This window comes from Chenopodium album, chromosome 9 (genome assembly GCF_948465745.1).
Source record: "Chenopodium album chromosome 9, dcCheAlbu1.1, whole genome shotgun sequence".
NCBI classification, from domain to species: domain Eukaryota; kingdom Viridiplantae; phylum Streptophyta; class Magnoliopsida; order Caryophyllales; family Amaranthaceae; genus Chenopodium; species Chenopodium album.
Genome location: NC_137842.1, coordinates 47,189,120 through 47,201,602, shown reverse-complemented (window position 1 = coordinate 47,201,602; position 12,483 = coordinate 47,189,120). Strand labels below are relative to the sequence as shown.

At 37.7% G+C, this 12,483-nt stretch overlaps 4 protein-coding genes across 4 annotated transcripts; all 4 read left to right on the top strand.

Annotated features, from left to right (window-relative positions):
* Positions 1-2,071: 2,071 nt before the first annotated feature.
* On the top strand, positions 2,072-4,750 carry LOC145559805 (protein PMR5-like). Its single transcript, XM_081621101.1, has 4 exons — positions 2,072-2,664; positions 3,017-3,191; positions 3,311-3,495; positions 4,180-4,750. Exons 1-4 carry the CDS (start codon positions 2,174-2,176, stop codon positions 4,679-4,681), a joined length of 1,353 nt encoding a protein of 450 aa, XP_081477227.1. The 5' UTR covers positions 2,072-2,173; the 3' UTR covers positions 4,682-4,750.
* Positions 4,751-5,751: 1,001 nt separating this feature from the next.
* LOC145557673 (uncharacterized) lies at positions 5,752-7,077 on the top strand. The gene has a single exon (XM_081618849.1). It carries the CDS (start codon positions 5,752-5,754, stop codon positions 7,075-7,077), a length of 1,326 nt encoding a protein of 441 aa, XP_081474975.1.
* A 328-nt stretch (positions 7,078-7,405) lies between these two features.
* Positions 7,406-7,954, top strand: LOC145557672 (uncharacterized). The gene has a single exon (XM_081618847.1). It carries the CDS (start codon positions 7,406-7,408, stop codon positions 7,952-7,954), a length of 549 nt encoding a protein of 182 aa, XP_081474973.1.
* A 2,376-nt stretch (positions 7,955-10,330) lies between these two features.
* On the top strand, positions 10,331-11,128 carry LOC145557671 (uncharacterized). The gene has a single exon (XM_081618846.1). The coding sequence runs from the start codon at positions 10,331-10,333 to the stop codon at positions 11,126-11,128; it is 798 nt and encodes a 265-aa protein (XP_081474972.1).
* The last annotated feature ends 1,355 nt before the right edge of the window (positions 11,129-12,483 follow it).

Genomic DNA, 12,483 nt, shown 5'->3' with positions numbered 1-12,483 from the left:
CTCTCTCTCTCCTCCCTGTCCGTACGGCCCTCCTCCTTGGGTAGCGCGTGTGGTGGCGCGTGGGTGGTGTTGTGGTGTGTTCGTGGCTCAAATCTCCGTTGAAGGTTGATTGAAGTGTTCAGTCACAACTAACTAGCATTAATGGAGGTTTAATCCATGCCCGGGGACTAAGTAGAAGAATCACGTTTGGGGTTCTTTATCTCAGCTCCCATTGTTCTTGCTCGATCGCACGTGGAATCACGCTTCAAAGGTACGATTATATGTTCTTTATGTGTTATGCATTAGATCTTGGGATTAGGTACTGTATGAATATGATTCATGTTTTTCCGCTGCGTAGTACCTATAATTCCCTACAGTACGTGAGTGGGGAGGGCGTGCGTAAGAGTGAGAGAGAGAAAGAGAGAGAGAGGGAGCTTAGGGTTTTTGGGATTGGTTGCCTTGTTTCACAATTTACTGTAAGTTAATTGTGAATTAATGCAACCATAGGTATGAATCTTATTTATAGATCATATCTCCAAATAAGAGTCCATGTCAAGCCCAAATACCTAACTCTAATCTAACTACTCTAGCCCAACTCCATTCATGAACTGTCATATTCTCATGAGGCCCATTAATGGGTCTCTTACTTATTTAACCCAATACCCTTGTTGTGTGACTTCATAGGATCCATTCTAGTGGGCTTTGGACTATTTGACTAGCACAAAGATCATTGATCATAATCTAGCAACAGACAATGACGACCCAAAAGAATGGACTTATTATCTCCAAAATAGTGATACTTGATATATCTAGTAATTGCATTTATCGAATACATATTTCCTTCAAAGCCAAGTGAGAGCACTCTAGGAGTGCCGTGTGAATCTAAGTCTCTGATTTAGGTCGGGTAGGATAGGGTCCTATTGAGTAGCAAGTTTCCGGGTAAGAGCTTGTGAGTGTAGCAAGTACCGGATAGGAACTTGTAAGAAAGGTCTTTGTATAATAGGTTGTAACTAGGTGATGTGTTGCCCTATTATAATGAATTATTTGTGTTGAAAATCCCTGGTAGATAGGGTCGAGGTAGGTTTTACTTCCAGTTGGGCCTTCAAAGGTTTTTCTCGTAGCGTAAAATCCGCTTTGCATTGTCTAACTTCCTAATGTCAACCGTTTTATATTCTGCAAAAATAAGGCACTAAGGAACATACTACAATTCACACCTCCTCTTATAGTATACCATCCAAATAACCGATAACAATTTGTGGACTTTTCCGTATGGGTAGAAGCACCAGTACTCCTATATCTCATTTTTTGTTTGCGGATGATATCCTACTCTTTGGTGATACATCCTTTGAGAATACCCTTGCCATGACAGAAATTCTTGACCAATTTTTGTAGCTTGTCTGGTGAGTCCATTAGCTATGCAAGAGTAAGGTGCATTTCCTAAAAACACTTTTTTATAGGATAGAAAATTGTGTTGTTAATTGTGATGCCTTAAGCATCAAAGAAACTGAAGATCTCAGCCCTTACCTTGGCTTTCCTACCACCAAAGTTAAGGTCAACTTCATCTATCAAAATGTTCTAGCCAAGTTAACATCTTGGAAATCTGTGTATCTATAAAAAGCAGGATAGATCTGCCTCATCAATTAAATCTTAAACTCTTTCCCAAACTATTATATGCAGTGTATGATTCTTCCTAAATCCTCCGAAAAACCTCTAATAAGCAAATCAATAATTTTTTTGTGGGGGAAAGGTGATTCTACAAAGGGTCTGTACTTAGTGGGCTATGTTTTGTTAATACAGAATTACAGACAACACAGTAATAATACCCCACCCCACCAAAGAATGCTTTAGTTGCCGTTTAAGCAGGTAAAGACTACAGTACTTTATTCAATGAAAATAATGACCATAATGTCAGTGCTAATTATTATTTTTTTCAGGTTCAAAAAGATTTGTAATTATTATTAATATTTATGCTCCACACATGTATACGCATATGCTTAATCATACTGTGCAATACATAGAAAATGCAAAAGCTAAATCATATAATATACATTAACTTAAAAGAAATAGCATAAATAATTCTTATTTACACAAAACCAACCTACTTCGAACATACTCTTTTAAGTTCCAAATCCTATGAAATAGTGAACCAACTTTTATATTTCCAAAACACAAAATAAAACAACAAAACACAAATATGGAGTTGAAATCCTCCATTAATGAAACATGGAAGCTCTTCTCACTAGGAACCTTTGTTGGTTGCCTTCTTATACTCCTTATCCTTGATAAAAGCCACCAAAACACAAGTCTTTTAGCTGCTAGAAATGCTATGCTACAATTTGGTCCTTTTAAAATGCTAGATTCGCCAACTGATGAAATTATCAATACTTTGGACCCTTCAAATTTTACCACTACTAATCCTATCGATGTCTCAAACGCTACCGTTCTTACCCCTACGATGAATGATCAAGTTATCGCCATCGAAAACGTGACGACTCCGATGAACCAAACCGAGAAGAAGTGTAACATGTTTGATGGGCAATGGGTTTATAACCCGGATGAAACTCCTACTTATGATTCGATCAAGTGTCCTTTCCTTGAAGAGAAGATGAGTTGTCGAGTAAACGGAAGGCCCGATTTCGAGTACGAGAAATGGAGATGGGAAGCTAACAATTGTGATATACCATTGTAAGTGTTTTAGTTTTCACTTATACAAATTGTACCAAGCCAATATCTAATTTTTACTTCTATCATTTAAAAACATTAACTAAACTAAGCATCCTCGGTGGGGATGGTGAGGAACTTATTTACTTATGACTTTAAGATTATAAGTTCGAGCTTCAAGGGATTTTCTTCTTCTCAAAAATAGTTAACAAAACCTGCTCAGCATGTTTGGTCGGGATGGTGGGAAGTCAGCTAATAACTTTGAAATCACAAGTTCGAATCTCACCATCTACATATGTTTGGGAAAAATGAATTTATGTTTGTCCTTGAGGAAAAAAAAAAATTAATTAACATTTATTTGAATTACTTATGGCAGATTCAATGGAACAGACATGTTAGAAAGGCTGAGAAACAAGAGAATGGTGATATCAGGTGATTCATTAAACAGGAACATGTGGGAGTCACTTGCTTGCCTTCTTTACACTTCAATTCCATCTTATAGAGTTGAAGTACATGCCAACCAAGTAGTGTATAAAGTTCTTAAAGCAAAGGTATTTATATAATTATTATATTTTCTACTTTAATTTATTTTGTTGGGTTAATTATGTCCTGTTTATTTTGGTAAGGAATCTTTGTTCAATTCATGTTGCTTTCTTCATTTCCAATGCAGGATTATAATTTCACCTTTGAGTTTTACTGGAGCCCATTTTTAGTTGATTTTGATACAAAGCACAAAAGTGGCAAAAATGTTCTTGTTCTTGACAAGCTTTCACCCAATTCTAAAGATTGGCTGGGTGCTGATATTATGGTTTTCAACTCCGGTCACTGGTGGTCTCATACCGGTAAAATGAAATCGTACGTATCCCATACCTTTATACTCTTGATACTCAGTACTTTAGGATTTGTTCTTCCCACCTTATTTTTTTATTAACTGGAATTATTTTTGTTTAATTTTCAATAAGTGGACTTTTTTTTTTCTTCATATGGGAGATGCTATAGATGAGCGTGCGCGGGTGTGTGTCTAGTGCTCCTCCCTACTCAAATTTACAAAAAAAAAAATAAATAAATAAATAATAACTATTCCATTACTTAAATATTGGAAAAAATATATTGCATCGTTTTTCTAATTTTTCTTTATAAATATTAACATCATTATTCGCGTTTTAAATAACTAATATGTTAATGTTAATATCTCAAAAGTTTTAAATCACTTGAGTTTTTTTTTTTTTTTTTTTTTTTTTTTTTGACTAATTTACCTACTATCCTTACTTCTAGACTAAATTTGTTTGTGAGTGTTTAAAGTGAATGATAAAGATGCATGTAATGAAGAGAGAAATAAAAAGAAATAAATGATAACTTAAAAATGAATTGAAAGAGTAGCAATAATTTTACTAAATGTTACACATATTATTAAATGGGGTAATATATAATTTTGTGGTTTAGGACTTGCTCATTTTCTTAATTTTCAGGTATTCACCCCATGTTACAACAATATATTGTAATGAAAATTAACACTAAATTTTGTTCATGACACAATAGGTGGGATTTGTTCGAGTACAAGGGAGAGTTAACAGAGGAAATGCCATTAGAGCTAGCATACGAACGGGCAATGAGATCATGGGCTACATGGATAGAAAACAACGTAGACTCCACGAAAACTGTGTACTTCAGGAGTATTTCAGCAGAGCACAAAAGTCGACAATATAATCAATGGTGCTACAATGTAACAAAACCAATAATGGATGAATCATATGTATCCGTCTACCCAGAGTCGCTTGTTGATACCATTGAGACCATGATAAATGGGATGAACAATCCAAAGGTGAACTACTTGAACATTACCAAGCTTTCTTCATATCGAATGGATGCACATCCATCGGTTTATAGGAGCATGGACTGGAAGAACATTACGAAGAAATTCGAGAATGTTTTGGGTTACGCTGATTGTAGCCATTGGTGTTTGCCTGGATTGCCGGATACTTGGAATAGGTTGTTGTATACATCTCTGTTTTATAATACTTCAGATATTACTAGTTCTTAATATTTATTTCTTTGCAAGTACAGCTGTAAGTTTTTTGAATTTTTATGTTTTTGCCACAGATCTGAAAAAGAGTGGTTTTCAATTGTAGGAGATTAGCGGTGGAAATTGTGTAAAGTATTCAGTCTAACCGGATTGAATTAAATTGTAGAAAATCAGAATGATGTTGAATACATGGAACGATTGAATTTTACTGTATTGACTATTGAATTACTCTCAAGTCTCAACATAAAAGTGGAGATTATTGTCAAGATACAATTGAAATTTAGATGTGAATTATCTTACTCAAGATATAAGGTAATTAAAATCAAAGTTGTGCATTAGATAAATGTATTTAAAAAAAAAAACTGATACGGTATTGAGTGGAGAGGCGGGAGTGGGATTAATAATTGTATGTATTGTAGCAATAATATTGAGCGTATACTTTCTATTTTATGCAATTACACGCATACCGACTTAATGATTAATCCAAAGCCTAGTAGTATCTTAGCTAATCTTTTCATTTACTAGAATTTTGAGCTCCTCCATGAGGGCTTAGCTTCCAAACGGAGGGTTGTGAGACAATAAAACTATGTCTCGCAAAAGTAGGCATTTCAGACGTCATTTTATAAATGTCTCATTGAGCCGTTAAATAGTACCACTGGAGTTTCAGTGGAACAAAATGCACTTTTAGTGATATAAAATATAGTCTCATTGGTACTAAAAAAAATTCAATTGAAGTTTAAGTGGAACAAAATATAAACTCGGTGATAGTGGCCCCTGTAAAATTTTTACACGTGAACATATATCTGAAAAGTATTAGTGGAGCCCGCATTACCTTTTTTACTTTTCCTATCTCTCTCCTCCATTCTCTCTCTTCATTGTAACTTTTTATTTTTTTAATAGTTGTGAGACATTTCACCAGGTCTCACACCCCTCCATTTATACTTCCTCCTAATCCATAATCCATTCCATATAATGTATTCTTCTAATTTTAGGAATGGTAACTAACCACTCCCTCGAAAGAAAGGGCGCTCTCCCTCGTGAGAAAGGAACAAACCACCACCGTTTGCCGTGGTATTGCTCCGGCTATTATGGCCGAGGATCTGATTGCTAAATGCGCTAACCTTAATATTGAGGAGGAGGATGGTGAACTCGTTGATTTTGGGACTGTTGATTCATCTGATAATGATGCTAGGGTTTCTCTCATGATTGTTGGGAGATTATTGACTGATAGAGGTTTTAATACTGATGCTTTCAAACGAACCATTACCCAATCTTGGGGGATGAAGGGGAAGGTTGTGATTAGGGCTATTGGTTCGAATTTATTTGTCTTCCAATTCTTCCATTGGAAGGACAAAGAGAAGGTGCTATTGGGGCGTCCATGGTGTTTTGAACAGAGTTTGTTAATCCTGAACGAGATAAAAGGAGACGAACAACCGACTGATGTGATTTTGACCCATTCGCCATTTTGGGTTCGATTTAAAAACCTACCTTTTAATTGTCGATCAGAAGGACATGTAAAGGCGATTGCTAGTAGGCTGGGGGATATTCTGGAAATTGAGGAAGATGTCCTGGGTATTGAGAAGAACAGAAGAGTGAAGGTACTACTGGATGTCAGTAAACCTTTGCGACGTTTCATCAATGCAAAAAATAGAGAAGGCGCTATTGTTAAGATCAATATCAAATACGAAAGACTCCCCTTCTTCTGTTTTTTGTGTGGTGTTATGGGACATAATGAAAAAGATTGTGTGGCGGTGCCGGAGGAGTTGCAAAACCATGGCCTCGGGTGGGGGTCATGGCTAAAAGCTTCACCAAGGAGGGGGAGGAAGTCGGATGCTGCGGAGGTCCAGGAATTACGAGTGGCAAAGAAACTTTCTTTTGTCCCGAAACAATCAGTTGAGGACTCCAATGTTATACCGAAGATTGCTGGGATGGAGATGATGGAGAAGGGGACTCCTGTAAGGGAGAAATTATTGGATGATAGGGAGGGGCAGGAGGCTGTGGTGGAGGGAGCTATGATGGGGTTTTCGAATGTGGAGAAAGATGATACTGAGGTGGAGTGTGTCAGAGGGGTAATTAGTGATAGTGTGTTGAATGAGGATAGTATGGAAGTGGAGGGAAATGTTGCTGTAAGTGAGTGGGGAGATGTGCCCACTTTTAATATTGGTGTGTCATCTACTGTTAGGCCTATTTCTAATAAGATGAAGAAAAAAACGAGAGCGTTAGGTAGTACTCCTATAGAGTCAGGGGGGAGAGTGGGAGACAAAAGGAAGGATAGGGGAAAGGAAGGGGTGTTGGATGATCTTAGTAGGGAAGGAAAGGAGAAAAAAGCAAAGAATGTGTGTGTATTGACAGATTTGCTGGCTGTGAATCAAGTAGCGGAGGTTGGTGTAAGCCAACCCCGTGAAGAGCAATGAAAATCCTAGCTTGGAACTGTTATGGGCTTGGCAACCCACTAACAGTAAAGGCTCTCCAAGATTGGTGTTGGAGAGATAGGCCAAATGTGGTGATTGTTATGGAAACGAAAATTGATGACAAACGCTTGGAGTTAATAAGAAATAGGTGTGGTTATATTAATGGCATCTGTCTAAGTGGTGAGGGGAGATCGGAGGGATTGGGGTTATGGTGGAAAGATATAAATTTGATGATTAAGTCTTTCTCGACTCATCATATTTATGCTGAGGTGTGTGATAATGAAAATAACCCCCTTTGGAGTTGGCAGGAATATATGGATGGCCGGAGGCAATGAATAAACATCTTACTTGGGATTTAATGAGAAAGCTTAGGGCGGAGTCGATTCTTCCTTTAATGATGTTTGGGGATTTCAATGAAATCCTAGGTATGCACGAAAAAGAGGGTGGGGCTGTTCGAGGTAAGAGACAAATTGATGCTTTTCGGGATGCAATCGATGATTGCGAATGTAGGGACCTCGGATATAAGGGAAATGTATTTACCTGGCAGCGTGGTACTACTATTGATACTTTGGTTAGGGAACGTTTGGATAGGTACATTGCAACGATGGATTGGTGCTCTATGTTCCCGGCTTCGGAGGTTATCCATTTACCTTTATGTTACTCTGATCATGCCCCAATTTTACTGAAATTTGGGGAGAAGGATGAGTCAAGGAAGGTTGAGAAAATTTTCAGATTTGAAGCAATGTGGCTCTCGAAGGAGGACTGTAGCAATGTAGTATCGACAGCTTGGAATGGCGGTTTGAGTGGGCCGATTCATGAGAGAATTACCAGAGTGGCCGAAGGTCTGTCATTACGTGCTCCTTCGCAAAGTAGCCTATAATGGCTATTTCTGAATTTACTACTTTCGAGGCTCTCAAAAAGAAAATAAAAAAGGCAGAAAATCGATTAAAGGAGGTACAGGGATATCAACTTGATGCGTATCGATTGAACCTATGTCATGAAATTGCAAATGAGATTGAGGAGCTTCATAGGATGGAAGAATCATATTGGCATGCTAGAGCTAGAGCAAACGAACTTCGGGATGGAGATAAAAATACTAAATATTTCCATCACAAAGCAAGCCAAAGGAAGAAGAAGAATTGGATTGCTGGTTTGTATGATGAAGAGGGTTCGTGGAAGTCATCGAAGGAAGACATAAAGAAAGTGATTGCTGAATATTTTGGGTGCCTTTTTTCCACAGAATTCCCGAGCAATATGGACGAGGCTTTGGGGGGAATTTCAAAAGTTGTGACAGAAGACATGGGTGATATCCTTGATACTGAACCGACGGCCGAGGAGATTAAAGAGGCTATGTTTCAAATGCATCCTAACAAAGCCCTGGGTCCGGACGGAATGCATGCCCTTTTTTTCCAAAAATTTTGGGGAATTATTGAATTGGTGGTGACATCGTAAGTTTTGTGAAAGCTTGGTGGCGGGGCGAAATTGATCTCTCAGAGGTAAACAAAACTTGCATTGTTCTTATTCCGAAATGTGATGACCCTAAAAACATGTCTGAATTTAGGCCTATTAGTTTATGCAATGTGATCTATAAAATCATCTCTAAAACCCTTGCAAATAAATTAAAGTCTATGCTTGGTGATATTATTTCGGAAAATCAGAGTGCTTTTGTACCTAAAAGGTTGATTACAGACAATGCTTTGGTTGCTTTTGAGATTTTTCATTCTATGAAGAGGAGGGGAGAGGGTCGAGATGGTAATGTGGCGTTAAAATTGGATATGAGCAAAGCTTATGATAGAGTGGAGTGGGTGTTTATTGAGAAAGTTATGTTGCAGATGGGTTTTCGGGTAGCTTGGATTAATCGGATAATGCAATGCTTAACGAGTGTCTCCTTCTCGTTTAAGTATAATGGTAAGATTACAGGGTCTATTGTTCCTTCCCGAGGACTCCGACAGGGTGATCCAATGTCACCGTATCTGTTTTTGATCTGTGCTGAAGCTTTTTCCACTTTAATTTCAAAAGCAGCCTCGGAGAAATTGATCCATGGGGTTAGTGTTTGCAGGGGGGCACCGCGTGTTTCTCATCTCTTTTTTTGCGGATGACAATATACTGTTTACCAGAGCTAATCTGCAAGAATGCTCTAAAATTGCTGATATAATCAGTAGATATGAAAGAGCATCCGGACAGAAAGTGAATATAAGTAAGACAGAAGTAGCTTTTAGCAAATGTGTAGACCTGGAGAGGAGACGATTGATTGTTGAGGCTTTGGGTGTCCGTGAGGTCGATAGACACGAGAAGTACTTGGGTTTGCCGACTATTATCGGTAAATCTAAGAAGGCCGTTTTCACTTGTCTAAAGGAACGCATTTGGAAGAAGCTACATGGGTGGAAGGAGAAGTTGTTATCTCGGGCGGGAAAGGAAGTGTTGATCAAAGCCGTGGCACAAGCAATCCCAACTTACATGTGAGTATTTTCAGAATTCCAAATGGCCTAATTGATGAAATCCAATCAATTCTCGCACGTTTCTGGTGGGGCTCCGATGGTCCGAATAGGAAAATTCATTGGCACCGTTGGGAGGATCTCTGTCTCCCTAAGTCAAAGGGTGGTATGGGTTTTCGTGATTTAAATTGCTTCAATCAAGCGCTACTGGCAAAGCAAGGATGGCGTTTATGTCAGAATGATAACTCTCTGTTACATAGAATATTAAAGGTGAAATACTTTAAGTATTCTGATTTTTGTGGGGCGGATAGAGGCTTCGATCCTAGTTACACATGGAGAAGCATATGGGGGGCGAAAGATGTACTTATGGAGGGACTGAAATGGAGAGTGGGGAATGGGTCAGATATTAGAGTTTGGGATGAGGCTTGGTTATTGGAGGATGATACTCACTCTACTCCGACGCCTGACCTATATTATGACATTGATTTAAGAGTGTGTGAGCTTATTGATTTTGATAACAATTGCTGGAATTACGAGCTGCTTGCTGCGACTTTTTCAGAGGAAGATTGCAGGGTCATTATTAACATTCCTTTGCCGATTTCATGGACTTGTGATAGGAGGTTTTGGTGGCCAACCAAAGATGGTATTTTCTCGGTTAAGTCTGCTTATTGGTTGGCAAGGATGGGTAAGATAAGGACTTGGGAGTTGATGCACGGGGATAGAGAATATGAGCTCTGGAGGGAAGTATGGAAGATTGAGGGTCCGCCAAAATTACGCCACTTTGTATGGAGGGCATGTAGAGGTTCTTTGGGGGCCGGGTAATGGATGTATTGTATGCTCGGCATATTCGTCCTACTAGTGTTTGTTTGGTGTGTGGAGTTGCTCGCGAGACCATCCTGCATACTCTTTTTCATTGCCAGCATGCTGTGAATATCTGGCAGCATAGCAACTTGCAGGGACTAATTTCTGAAGGTCCTACTTCCTCCATCCAGGATCTGATGTGTTGGTTGGTAGAGAAGCTCGACAAAACCAAGCTAAGAGAGTTCATGTGTCTTGCGTGGGCTGCGTGGCATTGCCGAAACAAGGCAATTTTTGAGGGGGGGACTGATTTGGATGGAGTAATGATTGCTACAGGTTTTGTTAAACTTTGCAATGACTATACTACGTATAATGCAAAGGTTGGTGGAAGAATTGATGCTCCAATTAGCTTCTCTAGAGCTGGGTGGGTGCCACCTGCTCATGAATTTATAAAGGTTAATGTTGATGCTTATGTGCCAAAGGATGGTGGGGTGTGCTTTGGTGTGGTAATAAGGGACGAATTTGGCAAAATATTGGCAGTGGCTGCGAGAACAACTACGTGCAGATGGGACTCATTGATGGTTGAGGCGGCTACAGCGAGATATGGCACTGAGATTGCGAGAAATTTGGGATATACAAAGGTGGTTCTTGAGGCTGACTCTCTCTCTGTGGTGAAGGCTATAAGACAAAGACAAGATGGTGCTGCTCCTCTGTTTTTATTTTATGATGATATTGCTAGGATGTGTCTTGATTTTGTTAGTTTTAATTGTGTTCATGTAAGACGGGCGGGAAATACCGTTGCTCACTTTATTGCTAGATAGGATACGGGTGGGGCTTCGGAATACTTATGTACGGACTCTATACCCCAGAGTATTATTACTTTGGCAGACCTTGATTTAATTAATTGATCTCGCTTTGTTCTTGTCAAAAAAAAAAAAAAAATTTTAGGAATGGTATACAACATGACATTAAGGATTTTAGTGAAGGTGAAAGGACCTTTAATTTAATGGCTCATGCTGTCATGCATAGTACTAATTAAAAAAAAAAAAAAAATTATTAACTTGATTAATTAGATTTATAGTACCACAAGGCAGAGGTTAAGTTTGATACATATGAATACACTTTAGGATAAGCAAATTCTTTCCACAGAAACTATTAACCTTTTTGTTTATTTTTTTTTTATTTTTTTATTTTGTTTTTGGTTATTTTGTTTTTTATTTTATTTTGTTTTTTATTTTTTACTTTATATATGGTTGATTTCGAAATCCATTAGTTGTCCTAGTAATAATTGTCTAAAATTCCTTAACTCATTTGTTTATCTGCTAATAAAAAGTACCATTTACAGATCATTGAGTCAAAAGTCCAAAACTAGTTAAGAAAGGATACTTGGACACTTGGTACCATGTTGCACGATATTAGAAGTTACTAAACTACTAAAGTGGTGACAACTTTTGTCAATTGACTGAGCTGTACTCATACACTAAAATTGCTAGGTAATCCACATGCAAGGGTTACAAACCTGGACACTACGTATTTACTTCCTCCGATTTTTTTATACTCGATTTATTTGCTTTACTTTGATTAGGATTGATGATTCATAAATAAGAAAAACAAAATGTAATTGTGTTTGATTCGTCTTAAATAATAGTATTTTAATATTAATGATTAAATTTTTTATATATTATTCGTAATTAAAGTTATTATAGATAGAAATAATAAATCGACAAGCATGATAAGAAAAGAGTTACAAGTATACCAAAAACAGAAGGTGAACGATAAATACTCCAACCAAGTTGGTCATGATGAATACTCAATTTATCTTGCATTGACCTAACAAAAGGAGAGCACTTTTCAATTCAATTCTGGTTAGGTGCACTGGGGAAAGAAGAGATCCCCTCTTTCTAAAACCCAATTTTTGACATAATCATATTATTTTACCAAATTTTAAATAATAAAATAAAATAAACGACCATTTTAATCTTGTAAAACATTTATTCATGAACAGAGTAATTCTTATAATTTGTTTCTTAGGTTTGACTGTTTGAGGTTGTTGTACCTAAAAAGAAATTCTTGCAGTGATGGAATCTTGAGAAGAGCTTTGTATAATATATAATGAGGTATGAAGTCTATGAACTGATGTATTTTCTAATAATAGTGTATATGCATTGGTCCGGGA

What these genes read in the sequence shown, in the direction of transcription:
- LOC145557672 (XM_081618847.1), top strand. Translation starts at nt 7,406, where the DNA reads ATGAATAAACATCTTACTTGGGATTTAATGAGAAAGCTTAGGGCGGAG.
- LOC145557673 (XM_081618849.1), top strand. Translation starts at nt 5,752, where the DNA reads ATGGCCGAGGATCTGATTGCTAAATGCGCTAACCTTAATATTGAGGAG.
- LOC145557671 (XM_081618846.1), top strand. Translation starts at nt 10,331, where the DNA reads ATGGATGTATTGTATGCTCGGCATATTCGTCCTACTAGTGTTTGTTTG.
- LOC145559805 (XM_081621101.1), top strand. Translation starts at nt 2,174, where the DNA reads ATGGAGTTGAAATCCTCCATTAATGAAACATGGAAGCTCTTCTCACTA. An exon ending in AACAATTGTGATATACCATT is followed by an intron (nt 2,665 to 3,016) that starts GTAAGTGTTTTA and finishes TACTTATGGCAG; the next exon opens with ATTCAATGGAACAGACATGT. An exon ending in ATAAAGTTCTTAAAGCAAAG is followed by an intron (nt 3,192 to 3,310) that starts GTATTTATATAA and finishes TTTCCAATGCAG; the next exon opens with GATTATAATTTCACCTTTGA.